The following is a 24,161-nucleotide window of genomic DNA, read 5'->3' as shown; positions in this document are numbered from 1 at the left end:
TCCCCATGTTCCTGAACCTGGCTTCTTTGGGTGGGTTATGATACATCAGCATTGTAGTATGTCTATAATGATGTACATTTACCAATATAATCCCATCTATTTCCATCTTTTGAAAATAGTTAAGAATGTCTAGTCTGTCTTTTTGCCCTTATTCCTCTCTCCATCTCCCTCCCCTCCTTCTCTCTCCCTCTCTCTCCCTCTTCCTCCTCCTCTCTCCCTCTTCCTCCCTCTCTCTCCCTCTTCCTCCCTCTCTCTCCCTCTTCCTCCCTCCCTGTCTCTCCCTTCCTCCCTCTTTCTCCCTTCCTGCCTCCCTCCCCTCCCTCCCTCCCTCTCTCCTTACCCCCTTCCCTCTCTCCCCACCCCCTTCCCTCTCTCCCTCCCCTAATTACATTATTCCTTCTTGTGCTACATTGACACTTCTTTGGGGTTTGGGAGGAAAACGAATTTTCAGTCTATCAACAGGGAAGCAGTAGATTTTACTCATCTCATCACTGTTTTTAACAACAGTACGATGGTTATCGTCATGTGTAAGTCAGTCTACATCTCTAGATATTTTCTTATGGTGGGTTTCTAGAAATAGATAAACTGTTCAGATTATGAATTTCTTAAGATTCTTGATATATTGACAAGTTGATTCCTCAAAAAAGTAACTAATTTATATTCTCAGTGGATTATTCAATAAAAGGTGGGAGCAATTACTCAAGGGTACCTACATTCACATCTGAACCCCTTATGTGGGTCTTTTATCTTAGCTTCTGTGGAAAATTTGGCCTCTTTTCTGAATCACTAAACTTTTCTGAGCCTCTTTTATTTGTAAAACTGGTATAATCGTACCCTGAAGTAATGTATGGAAAAGCTCATTGAAAGTGGTATTTTATTATTTCATCAAGTGCTTAAGAGCCTCCTACTTGTACTAAATACATGTTCTGTACTAGGAACTATGGAGGATGTCTAAATGATGTGAACTTTGGCCTCAAAACCAATTTACAAAAAAGAAGCTACCACACAAGTCTTTTTGTGATATCTAACAAGAAGTGCAGGCTGGGCGCAGTGGCCCACGCCTGTAATCCCAGCACTTTGGGAGGCCGAGGCCGGTGGATCACGAGGTCAGGAGATCGAGACCATCCTGGCTAACACAGTAAAACCCTGTCTCTACTAAAAATACAAAAATTAGCTGGGCGTGGTGGTGGGCGCCTGTAGTCCCAACTACTCCAGAGGCTGAGGCAGGAGAATGGCATGAACCCGGGAGGTGGAGCTTGCAGTGAGCCGAGATGTGCCACTGCACTCCAGCCTGGGTGACAGAGCGAGACTCTATCTCAAAAAAAAAAAGTGCAAAGTCTTGAAGGGGTTTAGAGGAGAGAGGGTTTGTATTGTGTTTTAAAGATCAAGGACAACAGCCTAGAGGAGGTGGCATTTAAGGTAAACCTTGAAGGAGGAGTTTAATTTCAACAGAGAGTAAGGCTGGGAGTAATGAGATGTGAGAATGATCTTGAGAAGAGGCACAGAGGGTAGGTTCAGGGCAGATCCATTGATAGCATTCACTAGAGTGTAAGCAAAAGGTGAGGAAAACTGAAATTGTAGGTTGAAATTTTTATTTCTGCGAGTATACTTACTTGCATGTGCACAGAAGGTGGTGATCCCTATATTTATTTCTGCTATGCGTCAATAGTGGAGGTGGAGATAAATAATTTCATTGTTTTGGCTCTGGCCAGAATTCATCAGGCACGGTTTGTTGTCCATGGGGAGGGGAGCACAACACACACTGACCTTTGTCTCCCTTCCACACAGGCTGATGGAGATTCTGAGGCATTTTTAAACATTGCACTTAGCCATTCAGATGATAACTTGGATCAGAAATTTTGAGAAGTGATGGGATGTAGAAGATCCCTGAAGAGAGGAGTAACTGAGACAAAGGATAGGCTAGCAATAGAGAGACACATGAGAGAATTAGACCTTTGGTAACATCTTGAAAAGGTGAGTTTTGTGAAACAAAGAGTATGGCGGGCAAGTACCTAGCAGGTTCTGAATATTTGTTCTTTAGGAGTCACCATTTAAACAAGACCCCAAGAGTGACATTAGGTGTAACCAAAGTGAAATTGTTGACTATTTGATGAGATTCATGAGCATGGGCATTAAATGATATCTTTTAAGAAACCATTGGCAGTCCTGGAGCTGATGACCCTAGTGCAGGATCATTATGGTTGCTTCTTTCATCATCTCCATTTGATGACATATTTGAATGAACTTAAACTATACCTAAGCCTTAATCCCAGGGTCTGCTAGTGACTCAGCTCAGCACATCTAAAGGCAATGATTATTCAAGGGGACTACATTGGTATCTCCTGTCACACCAACATTTAGTATGCTATACTGATTCCCTAAATATATCTCCTTGTCATTCTCCAATTTTTACCATTTACCAATATTATCCCCTTTCTTATTTCTCTATTCACAGGCTCTTAAGTAATGCCTAGAGCACAGCAATTGCTCAATAAAAGTGTATTGAAGAAATGACACATAATAGGCATTTAATAAATGTTGAATGAATAAATGAATATATCCAATAAAAGCAAATGCTTCCTTTATTGGATGAGAGATGTAAAACCATAGACTCAAGAATAAAGTGATGGGGTACGGGGTAAAGTAAGATAGTAGATATAATCAGGAGCTTCTAACTGAGCTGGAGTCACCTTTAATGCCAGGTACATGAACTTGACTTCATTTTATAGGCATCAAGAAAGAGCATCTTTGAATGTTGCTGAAGATGAAAAATATCTTGGGCATGGTAGTAGGGAGATGGGAGGGAGGTTTACTGTTCCTTAAATGAGCCTTGTCCCTTCCTGCTTCCATGCGGCTGCTCACCATTGTGATGAGGAAAGAGATGATTTTGAGCCAGATCTGGGTTTGAGACCTAGATTTACCTTGGGCAAATTTCTTAAACTGGTTAAAGGCTTTGAGAGATACACCCTTTCCTAGGGTCATCTGTTGTGAGGTTGTGAGGTATAGATGAGAATTTATGTGTAAATACTTAGCATGGTATCTGTCACATGGTAAATACTTTATTTTCTTCCTTTCCTGGGGAGTTTCCTTTTCTCTCTTCCCCCAGTCTTACTAAACTCCTGCCCATCTTTTTTTTTTTTTTTTTTTTTTTTTTTTTTTTTTTGCCTCTTCTCATGACCAGTGTAGCTTTTCCAGGGTTCCCAGATGAGACAGATATAGGCTTTCCCTTTGTTCATCTTCATTTGTGGAATTTTAGACTTTTGAAGAAAGATTTCAAAGTGATAGGAGGAATGGCACAGGAAAGGGTAGAAATCTGAATAAAATAATACTATATTTGGGAGCAGCAAAATAAGGGTCCGTGAGAGGCTGTATGCACAGGGTGAATAAAGGCATCTTGTTACTTAGGGCAACATCGTTGATTCTCAGCCCATCTTTGTTCATCCCAGGAGGCCATAGAGGAAGACTGTCTTGCCAGTTCCTAGAATTAGCCACAAAAAAGCGGCTACTCACTCCTCTTTATTCAGTGAGAGCTAGCTACCAATCTCCCAGATAGCCCTGAGCTTTTAGAATCTGATGGTATGTTTTGATTAGGATTAGGGCAGTCATTCTACAGACTTTTTCTAAGGAGACCGAACTTGGTAAGCAGAATAGAAAACATCCAGAATGACATCAGTCTGGTAAGCTTTGATGGAAACAACCAAAGATGGTCAACACAACTGCTTGTTCTTTTATTTACCATTTCACACCTGGTGCAGTCAGGAAGCTACATTTAAAAAACAATTTTCTCTTTAAAAAGAAAAACAACCCATAGTCAAAAAAGCACTTATTCGCTATAAAGCTGGAAGGATTCATTCATTGGAGCTGATTGTTCACATTTGTAGAATTTAGAATTTTGTGGATGGAAGGGAGCCTTAGAGTTGAATAAGGTCTTCAAAAGAAAACAAAAGGCTCTTGCTTTCTGTATGAACAGAGTTTATTTACAAGACAGTTTTTCGTGATCTATGAGGGATGATTTCAGACAATTAGCTAATTGGTTGAGGCAGGTGACCTATCAGCTCTGCAGAGGGGATGTTTGCTCTTAGGGATCTATATAAAGAACATATCTTACACTTTCCATGACAGTCAAAAGCAGCCCCATTAATCCTCCTATGTAATGGCCAGTCATAACCACAGAACAGATGAGGAGTGCATTTCATGAGAACCTTAACAGCTGCCAACAGTTGATCACTGCCACCATCAGCTCAGTGTTGTGTGGGGCTTTGAAGTATTTCTGAATGATCTTCCAATTTGCTGTATCGTAGGGCATAAGCAGCTCTCCAGATACAGTCTGCTGTTTATTTTTTAAGTGTTATCTGATGCTTAGTCTGTTGAAATGACCCTTGTCTATTGTATAAAAAACAGGGGCAGGACTGACTTGTGACCATCTTGAAACCCCAAATGGGTGCAAAAAAAGAAAAGAGAACAGGGAAAGTTTCGCTAGGCAAATGTTACATTTTTCTGGATTTCAAATATGAAAGAAATTCACAATGAAAGAAGAGGGTCATAGATTTGTCTTGAAAGGAATCAGGGCCGGGCATGGTGGCTCATGCCTATAATCTCAGCACTTTGGGAGGCTGAGGCAGGTGGATCACTTGAGGACGGGAGTTCAAGACCAGCCTGGCCAACATGGCAAATCCCCACCTCTACTAAAAATACAAAAAAAGTAGCTGGGTTTGGTGACACGTGCCTATAATCCCAGCTACTCGGGAGGCTGATGCACAAAAATTGCTTGAATTTGGGAGGTGGAGGTTGTGTAGTGAGCTGAGATCATGCCACTGCACTCCAGCCTGGGCAACAGAGTAAGACTCTGTCTCAAAAAGTTAAGGGGGGTACAGGGAATCAGAAGAAGATGACCAATATGTGTGAATCAGTAAATTCAATCTCGTTGCCCTCAGTCTAAAACCCAGTGATATTTGGAGTCATTGTTTTTGGAACGTATTATTAAGGTGTACCCAGAATGTGAAGTTTAATGAGGAAAACGGCTATAACAATCATGGGATGACTGGTCCTTCAAACCAGAACAACCACACTACTGGTCATTAAGAGACCTGGTTTTTGTGACACTGTGTGTAGCCTTGTTAGTGTATTGGTTAAGGTCAGGGCTTTGGGTCTGTCAGAAATGGGATTAAATTCTGTTTTTGTCACCTACCTACTTTATAACCTTGGCTACGTACATGGTAAGCATTTATCTCAGGGATATTTTCAGTTTATGTAAGAGAAAGTGCATAGTGTGTTAAATAGTGCATTTTTCTCACATTACAAGAAGTTTAGAATAAGCAGTTGCTGCCTTTGATGTAGACAGTGTTGCAATCAAGGATGCTTCTTCTGTTTTCCCAGCCAGCCATATAGTGTGTTGGCTTTCAGCCTCATGGTAGCAAGAGAATCAAAAGCTTTCCCAGGAACCTCCAAAAGATTTCTACTTATGTCTTATTATTCAGAACTGTGACATGTGTATACCTCCAATTACTAGGAAAGTAAACATTCTGTTTGCCTAGACTCTCTAAGGACAAACAAGGAAAAGGGATTGTGAATAGGCATTATGTTATCCAGCCAACAGTGCAGTGTCTGGCATTGAATTGAATTGAACATTGAACATTCAGTGCTACTATGATGGTGATGGTAACAGATAACTCACTTCGTCCTGCTCTCCTGAAGAGTCAGGTAATATGATATTTAACATTTTGTAGTTTATGGAGAACTTTTATAAGATGTGTGATGGTGGTTATTGTTTTTATGTGTTTGGAAGTTCCTTGCTGACTGAGCCAAAGAAAGAAGATCAACTAGGAAGGATAGTGTAGTCCAGGCCTTCATACTGACCTGGCCTGGCCTCAGGTCTTTTGCTTATAAAGCCTTCTCAAACCACTCTGAACTACAGCAGTTGCTCATCCCTCTAAACTCCTAATATTACTTCTGACTTAATGCTGTATTTGTGCTGCTTTATATTTTAAAAATGTACATGGCTTCTTAGCTAAGTTTGGAACTCCTTAATTACAGGATCTACATAGAATGTGCCTTACGGAATATAGAGAGGAACTCATTTGTGGTTCATTTATTGACAAAACATTTTCTACTTCTCACCATTAGCTGCACTTGAGATAGGGTAGGGATGGGGAGTGATTACAATGATGCTTTCTTCTTCTATGAGGGAAGACTTTTATTTTCTTTGCCTAATACTCTACCATTCTTTCTCCCAACTTCCACCTTCTTTCTCTTTTCCCCGCCTCTAAGAGAACAATGTGGGTTGTCAGGGGATAAAATACATAATTCCATTCTTCTATTACTTTCCAGCCTCTCCTTAACTAAATCTTGTCTGTGACTTCACTGTGGGGAATTCTGCCTTACTTCCTAGTAGGGCAAAAACTTCTGACCCCTCCCTGCCATTTCTGAGACTACAGCAAAAAGGAGACCCTTGCAAAGTAGCTTCTGGTACCTTTTGCATATTGCCTTTTGCACTATCCTTATTTCTTTTTGGACATTTGATTTAAAAGGCAAATAGTACTACATGAGGAAATCAAACCCACTAACCAAAATCTACACTGAGAAGCAAATGATTATCTGATCTTTTGCTGAGACCAAATGCTAAAAATGTGTTGAGATCTTGGAACCCAAAGGTATTAGATGAACACTGAGCAAGGAGCATTTAATAACAAGGCTAGTTGCTAGTTGCCCAGTCCAAGGTTCTTTGAATGTTGTTCCCTGTTAGTGCTAGCACTACAGTCTTCAGAAGTCCACAGTGAAAGGTAGATGCCAGAGTACTCACAGCCAGATTTCTGAGCAGATGAATGCAATGGCTTTTCTTCTCTTTACTGTGATATTTTAGAAATAGAAATGACTAGATGCTAACATATTTTAGTTCAATATATATCACTTTTAAGTCATTAATCCAATTCTTTTGTTTATTTTGTTTCTAATTGCACAGATACCAAGAATTTCCTAACATTTTTCTCATACCCTTTGGCCACTTAATGTTTCCATGCTTTTTATTCCTGTTCATTTTTCACTGTTTGATGATGGTTATAGTTTAAATATAGAAAAAACAATGTCAGCTGTGGCACCTGTATTTCCAGGGTCTAAAATAAACTTAATGTGTAGACATCCATAGACAAACACAAAATTCTAACTATTACCTGTTTATCATACAAAGCACTCTACCAAGGTTTTAGAGATTTAAGGTGCCAGTTAATTATCCTTCCTCCCAGGAAGTCAAGTTATCCTTGTCTGCTAATGATATGAACTTAATATTTGGAAAAACCTGAAGACTTCACCAAAAAAAAAAACCCAACTGTTACAACTGATAAATTCAATAAAGTTGCAGGATACAAAATCAGCATACAAAAATCAGTAGCATTTCTATATGTCAGCAGTGAACAATCTGGGAAATAATTTTTTTTTTTTTTTTTTTTTTTGTGAGAGATGGAGTCTTGCTCAGTTGCTCAGGCTGCAGTACAGTGGCATGATCGTGGCTCACTGCAACCTCCACCTCCCATGTTCAAACAATTCTCCTGCCTCAGCCTACTCAGTAGCTGAGACTACAGGCGTGCATCACGATGCCCAGCTAATTTTTGTATTTTTAGTAGACACAGGATTTCACCATGTTGGCCAGGCTGGTATTGAACTCCTGGCTTCCAGTGATCCACCCACCTCCTAAAGTACTGGAATTACAGGCGTGAGCCATCACGCCCAACCCAGAAAATAAATTTTTAAAAAGTAATCCCATTTACAGTAGCCACAAATAAAATTAAATGCCTAGGAATTAATTTAACCAAAAAAGTGAAAGATCTCTATAATGAAAACTGTAAGACACTGATGAAAGAAACTAAAGAGGGCACCAGAAAATAGAAAGATATTCCATGCTCATGGATTGGAAGAATTAATATTGTTAAAATGTCCATACTACCCAAATCTACAGATTCAGTGCATTCCCTGTCACAATACCAATGACATTCTTCACAGAAATAGAACAATCCTGAAATTTATATGGAACCACAAAAGATCCAGAATAACCAAAGCTATCCTAAGCAGAAAGAACAAAACTTGAGGAATCACATTACCTGACTTCAAATTATACTACAGAGCTATAGTAACCAGAACAGCATGGCACTGGCATAAAAACAGACACGTAGACCAATGGAATAGAATAGAGAACCCAGAAACAAATTCACATACCTACAGTGAACTCATTTTCAACAAAGCTGCCAAGAACACACACTGGAGGAAAGACAGTTTCTTCAATAAATGGTGCTGGGAAAACTGGATATCTGTATGCAGAAGAATGAAACTAGATACCTATCTTACACCACATACAAAAATCAAATCAAAATGAATTAAAGACTTAGGTCTAAAACCTCTAACTATGAAACTCCTACAAGAACTGATTGGGGAAAATCTCCAGGACATTAGTCTAGAAAAAAATGTAATAACTCCACAAGCACAGACAACCAAAGCAAAAATGGACAAATGGAATCACATCAAGTTAAAAAGCTTCTGCACAGCAAAGGAGACAGTTCTTAAAATGAAGAGACAACCCACAAAATGGGAGAAAACATTTGCAGACTGCCCATCTGACAAGAGATTAATAACCAGAATATATAAGGAGTTCAAACAACTCTACAGGAAAAAAAATTTAATCTGATTTTTAAATGGCAAAAGAGTTGAATAGACGTTTCTTAAAGGAAGACATACAAATGGCAGACAGGCATATGAAAAGGTACTCAACATCATTGATCATCAGAGATAGATAATCAAAACTACAATGGGATATGTCACCCCAACTAAAATGGCTTTTATCCAAAAGACAGGCAACAGTAAATGCTGGCAAGGATGTAGAGGAAAGGAAACCCTCTTACACTATTGGTGGGAACGTAAATTAGTACAACCACTGTGGAGAACAGTTTGGAGGTTCCTCAAAAAACTAAAAATAGAGCTACCATGTGATCCAGCAATCCCGCTGCTGGGTATTTACCCCAAAGAAGGGAAATCAGTATTTTACACAGAGATATCTGCACTCCCATGTTTGTTGCAGCACTGTTCACAATAGCCAAGGCTTGGAAACAATCTAAGTGTCTATCAACAGTTGAATGGGTAAAGAAAATATGGTACTTTATACACAATGGAGTACTCTTCAGCCATAAAAAGAATGAGATCCTCTCATTTGCAACAATATGGATGGTACTGGAGATCATTATGTTAAGTGAAATAAGTCAGGCACAGACAGATAGACATTGCATGTTCTCACTTATTTGTGGGATCTGAAAGTCAAAACAATTGAACTAGTGGAGAATAGACAGTAGAAGGATGGTTACCAGAGGCTGGGAAGGGGAGTGAGGGGTGGGAAGAGAGGTGGGGATGATTAAAGGGTACCAAAAATAAAATAGAAAGAATGAATAATACCCACTATTTAACTGCACAATAGGGTGACTATAGTCAATAATAATTTATTTGTACATTTTGAAATAACTGAAAGAATATAATCGGATTATTTGTAGCACAAAGGATAAATGCTTAAGGGGATGGATACCTTATTCTCCATGATGTGATTATTACACATTGCATGCTTGTGTCAAAACATCTCATGTATACCTACTTTGTACTCACAAAAATTTAAAAAGTTACAAAATTATAACCATCAAAAAAATTATTATTATTCATCCCTTCTGTTGTAGAAAATAGAAAGGAACCGAAAGGAGGTGAACTTATCAGCTTAACTCATGACAGCTCAAGAGGTTCTCAGATACAGTCTGGAGATGCCAGTCTAGGAGTACTTTGTACAATAAGAGAAATATGAATCACCAAGCAATATATAGAATAAGACAAGAGAAAACTGAGGATGAAATCCCAGGGATCATAGACCTTAAACGGATCCTTATGAGAACTAAAAAAGAGGATAGAAATGCAGGAAATTGTGGTGTCAGGTAATCTAAAGGATTTAGGAGAGGAGCCTTCAGGTGTCTCAAATGCTGCCAAGAAATCAGTGAAGATAAGAGCAGCAACAAGTATCTATGGGATTTTATAACAAAAAGTTTTAGATCACCCGTGGTGAAAAACTTGCTGTTCTCCCTACCCAGTCTCCCTAGACTAATCACACAGGACCACCTACATTTTGTTTTTCAGTCTGCCTTCACATCTGGCTCCCACTGTGTATAAAAATATGCCACTGGACATGGGGTGGTGGCTCACACCTGTAATCCCAGCACTTTGGGAGGCCGAGGTGGAAAGATCTCTTGAGGCTAGGAGTTTGAAACCAGCCTGGGTAAAATAGTGAGACCCCCCCCACCTCTCTAAAAAAATTTTTAAAAATTAGCTGGGTGTGGTAGTGCATTCCTATAGTCCTAGCTCTCGGGATGCTAAGGCAGGAAGATTGCTTAAGCTCAGGATTCGAGCCTGGAGTGAGCCATGATCACACCACTGCACTCCAGCCTGAGTGACAGAGTGAGACTTTTTCTCTAAAAATAAAAAATAAAAAAGTCACCGAAAGATCTTTGGCCTCAAAATATTCATTATAATCCTAGAAGAAGGACTTATCAGTATGTATATGATTGGAAGATGTTTAGTGATAAGATTTTCTTTTGTAATTGGAGCCCACTATTTCCAGTGTTAAGACTGCAAATCACTAGATCGAGAGTATACTGATGGTGCCACATGTCCCAGTCAGGCTCTAAAACAAAGCCCAGCATTATCCTCCTGTCATTTGAAGAACAATCTTTCCCATTAAATTATAGGAGATTCTTGATCTGCTCTAGGGGATGCACCAATGTTGGGGCTCAATAAATATTTGGCAAAATTGGGCTCTGCAGGTATAGACAAGGCAAAGGGGAAGGTTCTTAAACAAAAACAAAAACTGTGTCTTCAAATTTCTGCTCAGACCCTAGGGCATGACTCCATGTGCCTGCTTCTGCCTCTAAGCACCTAGAAAGGTTCTTTCTCAAAGTCAATAAACAACACTTCTTAATAGTTACTTGTTGGTCTCCTAAATGTTACTTTTTAGTTTCCCTACTGTTCAAGCCAGAACTATGATTTGCCATTACTCACATGTGCCTTCAAGTGTAAATAAATTTCCTGCATCCCATTGCTACCTCTTCCTGCATCCCATTAGACTCTTACTTAAGTTGTGAGGTTTATTTTTTGATAACCAAAATTCACTTAAACATAGGATGTCATTTGTACTACTGATCCGTTTCTCTCATCATTTGAGTCAGGATATGTATGTAGGGCACTGGGGCTTTTATCTTCTTTTTGTGCTATCATAACTCGTATACATAGAAAGCCCAGACACAGTGAGGACTTGATCAATATTGAACTGAAATTTAAATCATACCAGGTACCCTATAAGCTTTTCCCCCGGGCAAATAAAGCCAGTGTTAAGTTGATCTGCCTAGGTTGGTGGGCAGGGAAAGTCCCAAGCCTGGTGGCTTCCTCAGTCACTTCTTTAAAAACCAGGGGCCTCACCACTGGCTTCCAATAGCCTGTGTATTTTTAGTTCTCCTTTTCATGTAAGTTTCCCGTTAACTGCTTGCAGGAAATCTTTTCTTGGACATAATCTGCCCATTTCCTGAAGTCTTCCTCCCGCATTGTGTCAGTTTGGGGATGAATCAAGTCAGCAGTTTTGGAGAGGGTTTGTTCTCTTCCCTGCCACAGGCTCCCCACTTTGTGAAATACCAGAAAGCTGCCTTTCTTGTCTTTTTCTAGAGGCAAAGGGAGGAGGGGCAAGCCCTTGGTGTGTGTCAGCCTCTTGGGCTGCCCAGCACAAATGTCCTTTTGTGTGTGGAGGGGGCATGTGTGTGTTTTTTCCCCTTCCCAATGGACACTTTCATTTACGAGGTCCGGATGGTGTCCTCTGGGCTATAAACAATGGCATAGGAGATAAAGAGCTGCCTTACTGACCAGGCTGTGATGGCAGCCGCTGGTTTTCCATCTCTGTCTCTGTTTTCCAATCCCCATGGTCTGTTGTGAGTTTGGTCTGATCTGAGCCAGCCTAGGACCTCTGTAATCCCTTTCTAGGCCCAGAGCAGCGTGGGCACTGTTCCTCTTATCCTGAGGACTTCAAGCTTACAGAAAGAGGTTTTCTGTAGTAAGGATAGCAATTCCTCATGTTTGTACAGTGTGTTTAAACACATTAGGTCTTTTGAAGAACTGAAATTCTGGATTTGTTATCCCTTAAGAATGGAGGATTTGGTGCTGGGCACGGTGGCTCACACCTGTAATACCAGCACTTTGGGAGGCCAAGGCAGATGGATCAGGAGGTCAGGAGATCGAGATCATCCTGGCCAACATGGTAAAACCCCGTCTCTACTAAAAATACAAAAATTAGCTGGCTGTGGTGGTGCACACCTGTAGTCCCAGCTACTGGGGAGGCTGAGGCAGGGGAATCGCTTGAACCTGGGAGGCAGAGACTGCAGTGAGCCTAGATGGCGCCACTGCACTCAGCCAGGCAACAGAGCGAGACTCAGTCCCAAAAAAAAAAAAAGAATGGAGAATTTGGATCAAAAGAGTTGGAGTGCTGGTCCTACTATTTATTTATTTATTTATTTTATTTTTATTTATTTTTTGAGACAGCGTCTCATTCTGTCACCCAGGCAGGAGTGCAGTGGCGCAATTTTGGCCCACTGCAACATCCACTTCCTGGGTTCATGCAGTCTCCTGCCTCAGCCTCCCAAGTAGTTGGGATTACAGGTGCCCACCACCATGCCCTGCTAATTTTTGTATTTTTTAGAAGAGACAGGGTTTCACCATGTTGGCCAGGCTGGTCTTGAACTCCTGACCTCAAATGATCTGCTGACCTCAGTCTCCCAAAGTACTGGGATTACAGCCATGAGCCATTGCACCCAGCCTGGTTCTACTATTAATAACTGTGAGACCTCAGGCAAATTCTAGAACTAATAACTTTATACTTCATAGGGTGTTCCACAGTTCAGTTGAGAAAATACGTTAAAGTGCCTGCCATATGGAAAGCATCCAAATGTTAACCAAAAAACGAGGGGGTGGGAAGAGGAAATGTACAATGAAATAATATAAATGAATATGCTGTGCGTAAGATGCTAAGTATATAGTCACTATTTGGTTTTAGAGGTCTAAGAGTAAGCCTTTTCTCTCCCGATAAATCTACCCCTTCACCTGGATTCTCATTCTGACCATCACTTCCTTCTCTGTCATCTATCACTATGGGCCCTTCTTTCACATGTTAACATGAGTCTCCTATCTCAAAGCAAACCACTATTTCTTGATTCCAGCCCTTAGCCCAGAGCTTGGCCCAAAGTAAGGTTCAACATTTTCTTGAATGGGTACTTGTGAGAAACTCCAAAATGCAAAGCCCTTCTTTCCTGTCCCCAAGGACCTGCTGTTTGTCACTCAAACTTCTTTATTTTTATACCCAGGGGTCACTGTGAGAAATGGAAATCACTTGAGATACTTTAAACAGGAAGGAATTTAATGCAAGGAATTAGATGCTTACCAAACGGTAGGAAGAACTAGAGCTGCATGTTCTAGTCAAGAACTACATAGATGACTTCCTAGGACACCACTGGTGATCCATTTACCCCACACCCACACCCCATAGCTGTGGTCTCGGGTATGGGAGGTCAGGCTTGAGAAGCTACTAATGCACCTGCCCCATGGCACGCAGGAGGCTGGAGAATACCTCAGCTGCATAAAACCATCAAATGTCTATATCCTTGTTTGCCAGTAGAAACAAGAAACAGCCAAAAGAGAACAGGAAAATGGTCTTTGCCTCATTTCCACCTTACCAGTCTTACATGAATGCAAGTAATTGGCAGATTACCTGCAAGCAAATTTGGTAAAGGTGATTTTTAGTTTTCCAGATTTTCTAACTAGAAGGGGAGTGGAATCGATGTTGAGTGGGCCAACCTATTGTACATATCAACCAACTTCGTCTAGAAAGTATTTCAGGAAGCAGTATGGCGAGATAAAAGCTAGATGAGAAAATCCAAACAGATCTCTCTGCTTCTAGATATTATAACACCTTCCAAGTATAAAGCTGCTTCCATAAAATCATGCCTTTCTATGGGAAATCTTCACATTTCCCTGTGGCCTCTAAAATGGTCTAGTTGCCCCAGCAGCCAGCTCACCTTGTACTTGTTGAGTACCTAGGATATTCTCAACAAATGCTAGAGTGAGTGTCTACTGTATGTGTCAGTTACTGTGAACACATCAAAAAAGAAAGACAAGGCCCTGCCTTCAAGGAGTTAATGATGGTCTAGTAGGGGGATGCAGAGATGAAAATAGTTACAAAGTGATATTATAAATGCTGAAAGAAAGATATTCACAGAAACACAGATGAGAGATACATAAATCGTACTGGGGGACAAAATGAGGATGAATATGAAAGGGCCATCTGTACTCATGTAAAAAGTTAAGTGTAAGGGATTTTTAATTACTATAAAGCACCTACAAGGCTGGCCTTAAACACTCTCTACTCTCTTTCTCCTAGCCACGCAACCCAGACACAAAACCCCAAAAATGTTCTTTAGTTTTGCTAACATTTTTAAATGAAAAATTTCAAACATACAGCAAGATTGAAAGAATTTTACAATTAACACCTATGTATCAACCATCTAGATTCTGTCATTAGTATTTTACTATGCTTGCTGTATCACATACCTATTCATCTATCCGTTCCTTTGACCACCCATTGTGTATATTATTTTTTATAGCATTTAAAGTGAATTGCAGACATTAGCACATTTCTCCCTAAATATTTTAGCATGCATTTCATTCTCTAGAGTTCCACATTTGTTGAGTATTTTTCTTTGAGGTAAAAATGTACATGAAGTGAAATGTCAATCTTAAGTGTTCTTTGAGATTTGACAAAAATGTAACTAAAGCTCCTATCAGACTATATAAAACATTACCATCGTTCCAGAAAGTTTCCTCATTCCCCTTTCCAAACAATTCTCACCCCACCGCCACCCTCCAGAAGGAACAATCATTCTGATTTTTTTCTACCATGGATTAGTTTTGCCTGTTTTAGCATCTCATAGAAACAGAATCATACAGTATGTACTCTTTTGTGTAAGGCTTCTTTCATTTGGTATAATACTTTTTGAGATCCGTCCATGTTGTTGAATGTATTTATAGACCATTCCTTTTTATTGCTGAGTAGTATTCCATTGCATGAATGTACCACTTTGTTTATGCATTCTCCTTCAGATGGATGCCTGTGCCATTTCCAGCTTTTGATTATTATGAGTAAATCTACTTTAAGCCTGTAATGTCATTTTTTATAGACTTTTTTTCAGTTTTAGAGTTACAGAAAAACTGAGAAGATGGTACAGAGTTCCTATATATCCCATACCCAGCTTTCCCTATTATTAATGTCTTACACATAATGTCTTTTTTTAAAGCCGCCTTCGGCTTAGTGTTTTTAGTAGCTGCTTAATGGACTGCTGATTGGGAAGACTACAAATGCAATGCTACCAGTAAATGCCCTGCAACAGGAAATTGTTTGTCATCCCATTGAGATTATTGACCCAGGATTTATTTTATCAAACAATGTGGACCCAAGAGTGCCTAGTGGTTGGTGGATATATCCGTTTCTCGGAATCTTGCTCAGGGAAGGGTTCAAAGTCAGGTCCTTGTGTCTGCAGGTGAGGGTGATAGGGCTTTGTCCTCATCTGCACAAGCAAATGATCAGCCCACCACGACTTTCTCACTTTTCCACTTCTAGGCCTTCCTCCCACCCTCAACAAATTCTCAACTAGTTTGTAAGATGTTTTGCTAAAGCACAGCTTATTATTTTTTTTTCTTTTTTTTTTTTTTCCGAGATGGAGTCTCGCTCTGTCGCCCAGGCTGGGGTGCAGTGGCAGGATCTCAGCTCACTGCAAGTTCCACCTCCCAGGTTTATGCCATTCTCCTGCCTCCGCCTCCCGAGTATCTGGGACTACAGACGCCTGCCACCTCGCCCGGCTAGTTTTTTTTTTTTTTTTTTTTTTTGTATTTTTTAGTAGAGAGGGGGTTTCACCGTGTTAGCCAGGATGGTCTCTATCTCCTGACCTTGTGATCCACCTGTCTCGGCCTCCCAAAGTGCTGGGATTACAGGCTTGAGCCACCGCGCCCGGCCAGCACAGCTTATTATAATATTTATGCTGTACTTGCCAGTTTATAGAGGTCTTTAACATCCACTTCTTCAATTCAATCTAGTAAGGTATTATATCCATCTTCTAGAGAAAAAACTAAAATTCAAAGAAATTTAATGATTTATCCAAAGTGACACTGCTAGTTATTAAGAGTTTAGGATATAAACCCAGCTCTGTCTTGCCCTTAAATCCTGATTTTTAAAAAATGTATTATTCTCAAAATTTGGGGGGCTCACCATTGTTTTTCAAGGCAAAGTTCAAACTATTTAGTACACCATTTAAGTCCCACTGTGATTGGGACTCAACCTACCTTTTCATTCTCATATTTTCCTGGGTCCCTGTAGGCTCTAGAAACACTCAATGGTATATTGTTTCCCAACACTTCATGAATATTGCTACCTCTATGCACTTTAATAATGGCTTCCCCATTATGTTCTGAATATTTTCTTTCTTCCATGCTTCATATCTTGGCCCCAGAATCTGTTTCTGGGAATATTGTTCCTCCTATAAGGCTCATCGTAGATATTGTTATTTTCATATGAAGCATCTCTTGATCACTTTCCTTCTCCCGCAACCATTCCCAGCTTGAGGTCCTTGGTTACCTATTCTGTTTATTGATTAGACTTTGAATGCCCAGCAGACCCCATTTCATATTAAGATGCAACGAAAATTAAAACATGATTGTTTGTCATTCTTATAGACTATTAGTGAATCAGACATGTACAGAAGTGATGATAATATGACATGAGGATTAAAATTGACTCAGATACCGATTTATTGAGTTCCCACTGTATACCCACCACAGATGCTCAGTACATATTTGTAGAATCATGTTGAATAATAGACATGATGCATTTGGGCTAAATAGGAATGATCTTGAGTACAGACAAAGAATGGTGGCTTACTTACTGTGGTTAAAGAGCATAAGCGGGATCTTTGCTCAAATAAATCTCTATCCAGTTTCTTCTTAGCCTTCATCCCATCACTCCATCACCACTTTCTGGCTTTCCTACTTCTAGGACTTCTTCTTACCTCCAGTAAATCCTCAACAAGGTTTTAAGATTTTTTTCCCAAAGCATAGCTTATGGGGAAATTTTACTGGGTCAGAACTGTGTCTGCTTTGTATATATTTGAGGGTAGCAAACTGAGTTAGTTCTGAGATGACTTAAAAATTCTCTACAATAGAATTTCATGTATTCAAGAAAAGTTAATAAGGTCCTATTCTGTGCTGAGAGCTCAAAGAGCAACAAACTGTTATCCTTGACCTCATGAAGCTCATAGCAGAATGCAGGCACCACATACAAATTCATGTAAGCAACATGACTCTTTTTTTGGAAAAAGGACAGAAATAATTTGAAGTAACAATTTCTTGTTCCTATACAAAGGCCGTTCAGAGTGCTTTCATGACCAAAGTTTCAGTTATTTTCTCTTCATTTAGAAAAAAATTGTCCAAATTTGATTCAGTAGGGTTTACTGTTATCCTATTGACCTGTGACCACTATATGTTGTTTCATTTTATAAAGAAATCCAAATAAATGCAAAAATGAAGTCCCCTTAAAAGTTTATCCATGTGACCTTAAGTAATGTTTGCATTTGAGTGGTGTTTGTATTTTATAGCCCTCCTCTGGCATCAAGTTGTGATATTTTAAATGAGACATTTATGTCAAAATAAGGGTATAAGGCTTTTTCTATCACACAAGGTTGGAAGCATCTTTCATAAAAAGTAATGAAGTTCTTTAGATATGGATATAGAATAAGCTTCAAGATATAAGTGGAATAAAGTGAAATGCATTTAATATACTATGATGCTTTACTATATGTATTAAAAAAGGGAAGACATTATACATATTCACTGTTGTAGCCATAAAATATGTGTGAAATGAAACACAAGATAAGAATGATTGTCTCTACAAAGCAGAACAGGATGGCTGGAGTTAGGGTAGGGAAAGACTTACTATTTGCTATTTTATGCCTCAATTCTTGAGCCATATTGTTAAAAAATAGAGTGTTTAAAAAGAAATGAACAAAAATGGTTTGGGGATAGCTCACTACTGAAAGTTCATAGGAATAGACTATTGTGAATTTTCTTTTTTATTCATGGCATTGCTAATGGCATATTTTCTAGAGAAACCACCTTTGAAGTATAATCTGTATATCTTGTGATTTAACTACTGACAGTGTAGTGGTTGTCAGGATGTTGCTAAGTCATGTAAGATCTTTGAAAGCCCACACTTTAGGTGGGAGTAGTTGCTGTGGTCAGGAAAAAGGCACATCAGAACACAGATAGAGTTCTTAGAAATCTAGCATCATAAACCCCCAGGGCTGAAAGAACCAGAGTTCATTCTAGTCCACCTCTCTGTGTGTTCGTATGTCCTCTCCAACATTCTTACTTAGGGATCTTCATCATTCCAGTGTTGTTCAATATTATTAATAGAGCCTCAGCAACATGGTTTCTGTGCTGTCTGGAATGATCAGTGGACTAGGACTCAAATTACTTGGTTCCTAGTCTCAGCTCTGCCACTAATTAATTCTGTGGCTTCAGGCAAATCACTTTGCCTCTCTGGGTCTGTTTTTTCATGACTAAAATTAGAGCATTGGACTGTCAGGGATGGTTAAGCACATGGCATGGCCACTGTTGCTTCCCCTCCCCACCTGTAATAGACATTACTTCTTAGTTTTGGCAGGTTCTTTATGATGGATAACTGCAAACAAAGTCTCAGAATCCTTCTCAACACAGCCTTCCAGGCAACTAAAATCAATAGATAGAACTTGGATGGGACTTGACAAACAAGATAAAAGTTATTTACTTCCATCTCTAAGGTTCTCAAGTAGCAATGTGCAGGTACATATTTAATGACAAGTTCTCAGCAAAAAAAAAATAAGATGCCCTAGTTTGCATAGTTTGCCAATTTCCATGGTGTAAATATTCACACCACGACTGATTTCAGACTACCATTGCAAAGTAAATTGGGTTGCAAAGTTCCTAAAAGTTTAACAGTCAGCTTTCATAGCTGATAGAAGTTGTCTCTGGCCCATCACTGTAAAATTAATGACTTTAGATTAACTGGCCATAACTGTAAGTGAATGTGAAAATCACCATCTTCCTTTGGGAGTTTTATCCAGAGGCATAATTCTTACCTTGTACGGTCTTTTGGATTTTGGAAATACTTGGTTGTCATCAGACCTTGGTGAAGTTGTTTACTTCCCTGAACTTCAGTTACACTATCTGGAAAATGGGAATAAGGATTCCTACTTCAGAAGATTATAGTGAATAACGAGAGACTATGTATAAAGCACTTAGCATGGCTTCTAGCATATGGATTGATATTCCCCTTCCCTTACCAGTGTGGTAGATTATGTTAGATTGTATCTTTATCTTTCCCAGACTCATGAAAGACTAGCCATTGCTTTCCCTCTAGCACCTTTGTTTTTCCATTATACTCCCTTGGCCATTCCATTTTCCTCTGCTCTAATGTACTTAATCTTCTGTCTGAGTGGAATATAAATATTTAATCTTACCTATTCTGAATGTTTTATTTATCATCTATCCAGGAACATTTGTGAGTAGAGACCAGCCCTGTGTAAGTCTCCTGAACTATCCATCATCACAGCATCATAAGTAAATAAGTGCTAATAAGTCCCCACTCTTGGGATCAAACTTAAGTCAAGGATGATGCTGAAGGGAGCTTGTCTTACATGAGAACCAGAGGAGGCTGCTAAAGATCACCCAGAATATGATATGATACTTGTAGAACTGTGTCTCCTACTGTGTACTCGTGGACAGTGACCTCACAGCAAGCAGAAAGAATTTCACATTTTAAGAAGATGCCTCTTTAAAAAAAAAAATAATAATCAGAGGGGGTCGGGCATGGTGGATCATACCTGTTATCCCAGCACTTTGGGAGGCCAAGGTGGGCAGATCACCTGAGGTCAGTAGTTTGAGACCAGCCTGGCCCACATGGCAAAACCCCATCTCTACTGAAAATACAGTAATTAGCCAGACATGGTGGCAGGCACCTGTAGTCCCAGCTACTCAGGAGGCTGAGGGAGGAGAATTGCTTGAACCCGGGAAGCGGAGGTTGCAGTGAGCCGACATGGCGCCAGTGCACTCCAGCCTGGGCGACAGAGTCAGGCTTTGTCTCAAAAAACAAAAATTCAGGGGGTATACGTGTAGGGTTGTTCCATGGATATACTGCAAGATGCTGAAGTGTAGGCTTCTATTGATCCTGTTATCCAAATAGTGAACATAGTACCCAATAGGTAATTTCTCAACCCTTACCCCCCTCCTCCCTCCCCCGACCTTTTTGGAGTCCTCAGTATCTACTGTTCCTGTCTTTATGTCTGTGTATATCCAATATTTAGTTCCCACTTGTAAGTGAGAACATGTGGTATTTGGTTTTGTTTCCTTTTTTTGTTTTGGAGTGGGGTGATGGAGCCTCGCTCTGTCGCCTAGGCTAGAATACAGTGGCATGATCTCGGCTCACTGCAGCCTCTGCCTCCTGGGTTCAAGCAACTCTCTTGCCTCAGCCTCTCAAGTAGCTGGGATTACAGGCGCACGCCACCACGCCTGGCTGATTTTTTGTATTTTAGTAGACACGGGGTTTCACCATGTTGGCCAGGCTGGTCTTGAACTCCTGACCTCAGGTGATCCACCCATCTCAGTCTCCCAGAGTGCTGAGATTACAGACATGAGCCACCGCATCAGGCCTGATTTTCTGTTTCTGCATTAATTCACTTAGAATAATGATCTCCAGCTGCATACGTGCTGCTGCAAAGGATGTGATTCCATACTTTTTATGGCTGTGTAGTATTCCAAGGTGTATATGTACCATATTTTAAATCCAGCCCACCATTGATGGGCACCTAAGTTGATTCCATGTCTTTGCTGTTGTAAATAGTGCTGCAGTAAACATGAGAGTTCATATGTCTTCCTGGTAGAACAATTTATTTTCCTTTGGATATAGACTCAGTAATGGGATTGCTGAGTTGAATGGTAGTTCTATTTTTAGTCTTTGCAAAGTCTCCAAACTGCTTTCCACAGTGGCTGAAGTAATTTACATTCCCATCAACAGTGTATAAGGATTTCCTTTGCTCCACAGCCTCCCCAGCATCTGTTTTTTTTTTGTTTGTCTGTTTTGTTTTGTTTACTTTTCAATACAGCCATTCTCAGTGGTGTGAGATGGTCTCTCATTGTGGTTTTGAGTTGCATTTCTCTGATGATTAGTGATGTTTGTGCATTTAAAAATGTTTGTTGGCCCATTGTATGTCATCTTTTGAGAAATGTCTGTTCATGTCCTTTGCCCACTTTATAATGGTATTATTTGTTTTTTAATTGAATTATTTAAGTTCTTATATAAAGATTCTTGGTATTAGTCCTTTGTCAGATGCATAGTTTACAAATATTTTCTCTCATTCTGTAGGTTGTCTGTTTACTCTCATGACAGTTTCTTTTGCTGCGTGCAAGCTCTTCAGTTTAATTAGGTCCCACTTGTCAATTTTTGCTTGTGTTGTAATTGCTTTAGAGGACTTAGTCATAAATTCCTTGACAAGGCTGATGTCTAGAAGGGTATTTTCTATTTTATTCTAGGATTTTTATAGTTTGAGATCTTACTTTTTTTTTTTTTTTATTTTTTTGAGACAGAATCTCCCTCTGTCACCCAGGCTGCAGTGCAGCGGCATGATCTTGGGTCACTGCAACCTCCGCCTCCTGGGTTCAAGTGATTCTCCTGCCTCAGCCTCCTGAGTAGCTGGGATTACAGGCGTGCGCCACCACGCCCGGCTGATTTTTGTATTTTTAGTAGAGACAGGGTTTCACCGTGTTGGTCAGGCTGGTCTGAAACTCTTGATCTCAGGTGACCCGCCCACCTCGGCCTCACAGAGTGCTGGGAATACAGGTGTGAGCCACTGTGCCCAGCTGAGATCTTGCATTTAAGTCTTTAATCTATCTTGAGTTAATAAGTGTGTATCATATGTAGGAGTCTAGTTTTATTCTTCTGCATATATTTAGCCAGTTTTCCCAGCAACATTTATTGAAGAGTCTTATCCCCATTCCTTTTTTTTTTTTTTTTAAACTTTGTCAAATATCAGTTTGTTGTAGGTGTGTGGCTTTATTTCTGGGTTCTCTATTCTGTTCCATTGGTCTGTGTGTCTGTTTTTGTAACAATACCATGGCTGTTTGGTTACTATAGCCTTGAAGTATAGTTTGAAAGTTGAGTAATGTAATGCCTCCATCTCTGAAGAACATGTCAATTTTTAAATGCAAGTGGAGTACTTTTCAAAAGTTTTCCGAAAACTGAATTTTTGTTAAATCATACATGTAGTCTTCTCCCTCCTCTAGTATAATGTTTATAAAATGAGAGATATTAGAGGAAATGCAGTGTGATCTGTGCTGCATCTCTTAATTACAGGAACCATTTATCCAGTTACTGAACACATACTGCACTCCACACTTCTGTGGGCTAGGAGTAAAAAGACATGAGCCATTTTTCCTGCTTGCAAGGAACTTAAAATCTATAGTAAAGAGGTAATTCAGCCAAAAAGTATAACATAAAGTGATAAGTTCCAGCAGTAATACAGGTAAGCAGGAGGCAGAGCAGGCCATAGATATGGGTAGTTTCTGTCAGCCAGAGATGAATGGAAGATAGTGGGAAAGCATCCTGGAAGCTTGTGGAAAACCTCTGTTCCCCCTGTTTCCTCTCTCACAGCTCATAGTACTGTGCTAAGGTTAATAAGTCCTTGGTACAGGGGTGCTCATATCCACCCTCACTGCTTCAGTTACCTTTCCTATATGCTATGACATCCAAATTTACATCTCCAATCCATGCATGAACTTTTCAGACCAAATCCTTGGCCTACAGCTCAGCTCCACAAGGATGCCTTGAAGACCCTCCAATTCTAAATGTTTAAAATTGAACTCAGTATCATATGCCCTTTAGTAGATCTCCGGGAAACCTACCTCAGTAGACATCATAGTTGGCTCAAGCTAGAGACCTGTAAGTCATTCTTCACTCTGTCTCAACCCCCACATTCCAGCAGTGACTAACAAGTTGATCTGTTAAATATCTCTTTTGCATTACCTTCTCTCTCTCTCCATTGCTCAACATAATTTAAGCCATAATTTCTTACTGGGACTATAATATCTCCCAGTTGAGACTGGGCGCAGTGGCTCATGCCTATAACCCCAGCACTTTGGGAGGCCATGGCAGGTGGATCACTTGAGCCTAGGAGTTTGAGATAGATCAGCCTGGGCAACATGACAAAACCCCATCTCTACCCAAAAAAAAAAAAAAAAAAAAAAAAAGCAAAATTAGCCAGGTGTGGTGGTGCACACCTGTAATCATAGCTACTTTGGAGGCTGCAGTGAGCTGTCATAGTACCACTGCACTTCAGCCTGGGTGACAGAGTGAGACCTTCTCTCAAAGGAAAAAAATCTCCCAGTTAATATACCTGACACGAGGCTTGCTCTTCTCAAGCTTTTCATACAGCAGCGAGAGTGATCTTTCTGGAACATAAATCCAGCCATCGCACTCCTCTTTTCTGTTGTCCTTAGGATGATGTCCAAATTCCTTATCTTCTTCCCACATTGAACAAGGATAAGACCCTCTTCCTTGCTATTAATTCTCATGGTACACCATATTTTCCTTGATCATAATATTGATCATGCTTTATCATAATTACCTGTTTCTTAGCTGGGCATGATGGCACATGCCTGTAGTCCCAGCTGCTGGGAGGCTGAAGGAAGAAGATTGCTTGAGTCAAAGAGCTCAAATCCTGCCTGAGCAACATAGTGAGACCCCTTGTCTCTAGAAAAAAAGAAAATAAGAAAATAAAATTGTTTTTCAAAATTATCTGTTTCTTCTCGGCTGGGCCCAGTGGCTCATGCCTGTAATCCCAGCACTTTGGGAGGCCAAGCGGGGGCGGATCAATTGAGGCCAGGAGTTCAAGACCAGCCTGGCCAACGTGGCGAAACCCCATCTCCACAAAAATACAAAAATTAGCCGGTGCGATGGTGTGTACCTGTAATCCCAGCTACTC

General features: G+C 40.1%; 1 protein-coding gene across 3 annotated transcripts in view; it reads left to right on the top strand.

Annotated features, from left to right (window-relative positions):
- Positions 1–24,161, top strand: part of GAB2 (GRB2 associated binding protein 2) — a 202,209-nt gene that overhangs the window by 72,665 nt on the left and 105,383 nt on the right. Inside the window, exon 1 of one of the 3 annotated variants that reach the window (XM_077964016.1) lies at positions 5,634–5,700. The exons of the other annotated variants lie outside the window; for them this stretch is intronic. Coding sequence (XP_077820142.1) covers positions 5,647–5,700 — 54 coding nt within the window. The 5' untranslated portion in view covers positions 5,634–5,646. Of the gene's footprint in view, positions 1–5,633; positions 5,701–24,161 lie in introns of those variants that run through there. 3 annotated transcript variants of the gene reach the window in all.

Source organism: Macaca mulatta, chromosome 14 (genome assembly GCF_049350105.2).
Source record: "Macaca mulatta isolate MMU2019108-1 chromosome 14, T2T-MMU8v2.0, whole genome shotgun sequence".
NCBI lineage: Eukaryota > Metazoa > Chordata > Mammalia > Primates > Cercopithecidae > Macaca > Macaca mulatta.
Note: the sequence above shows the minus strand (reverse complement) of the source record. Positions and strands in the feature narration are given on the sequence as shown.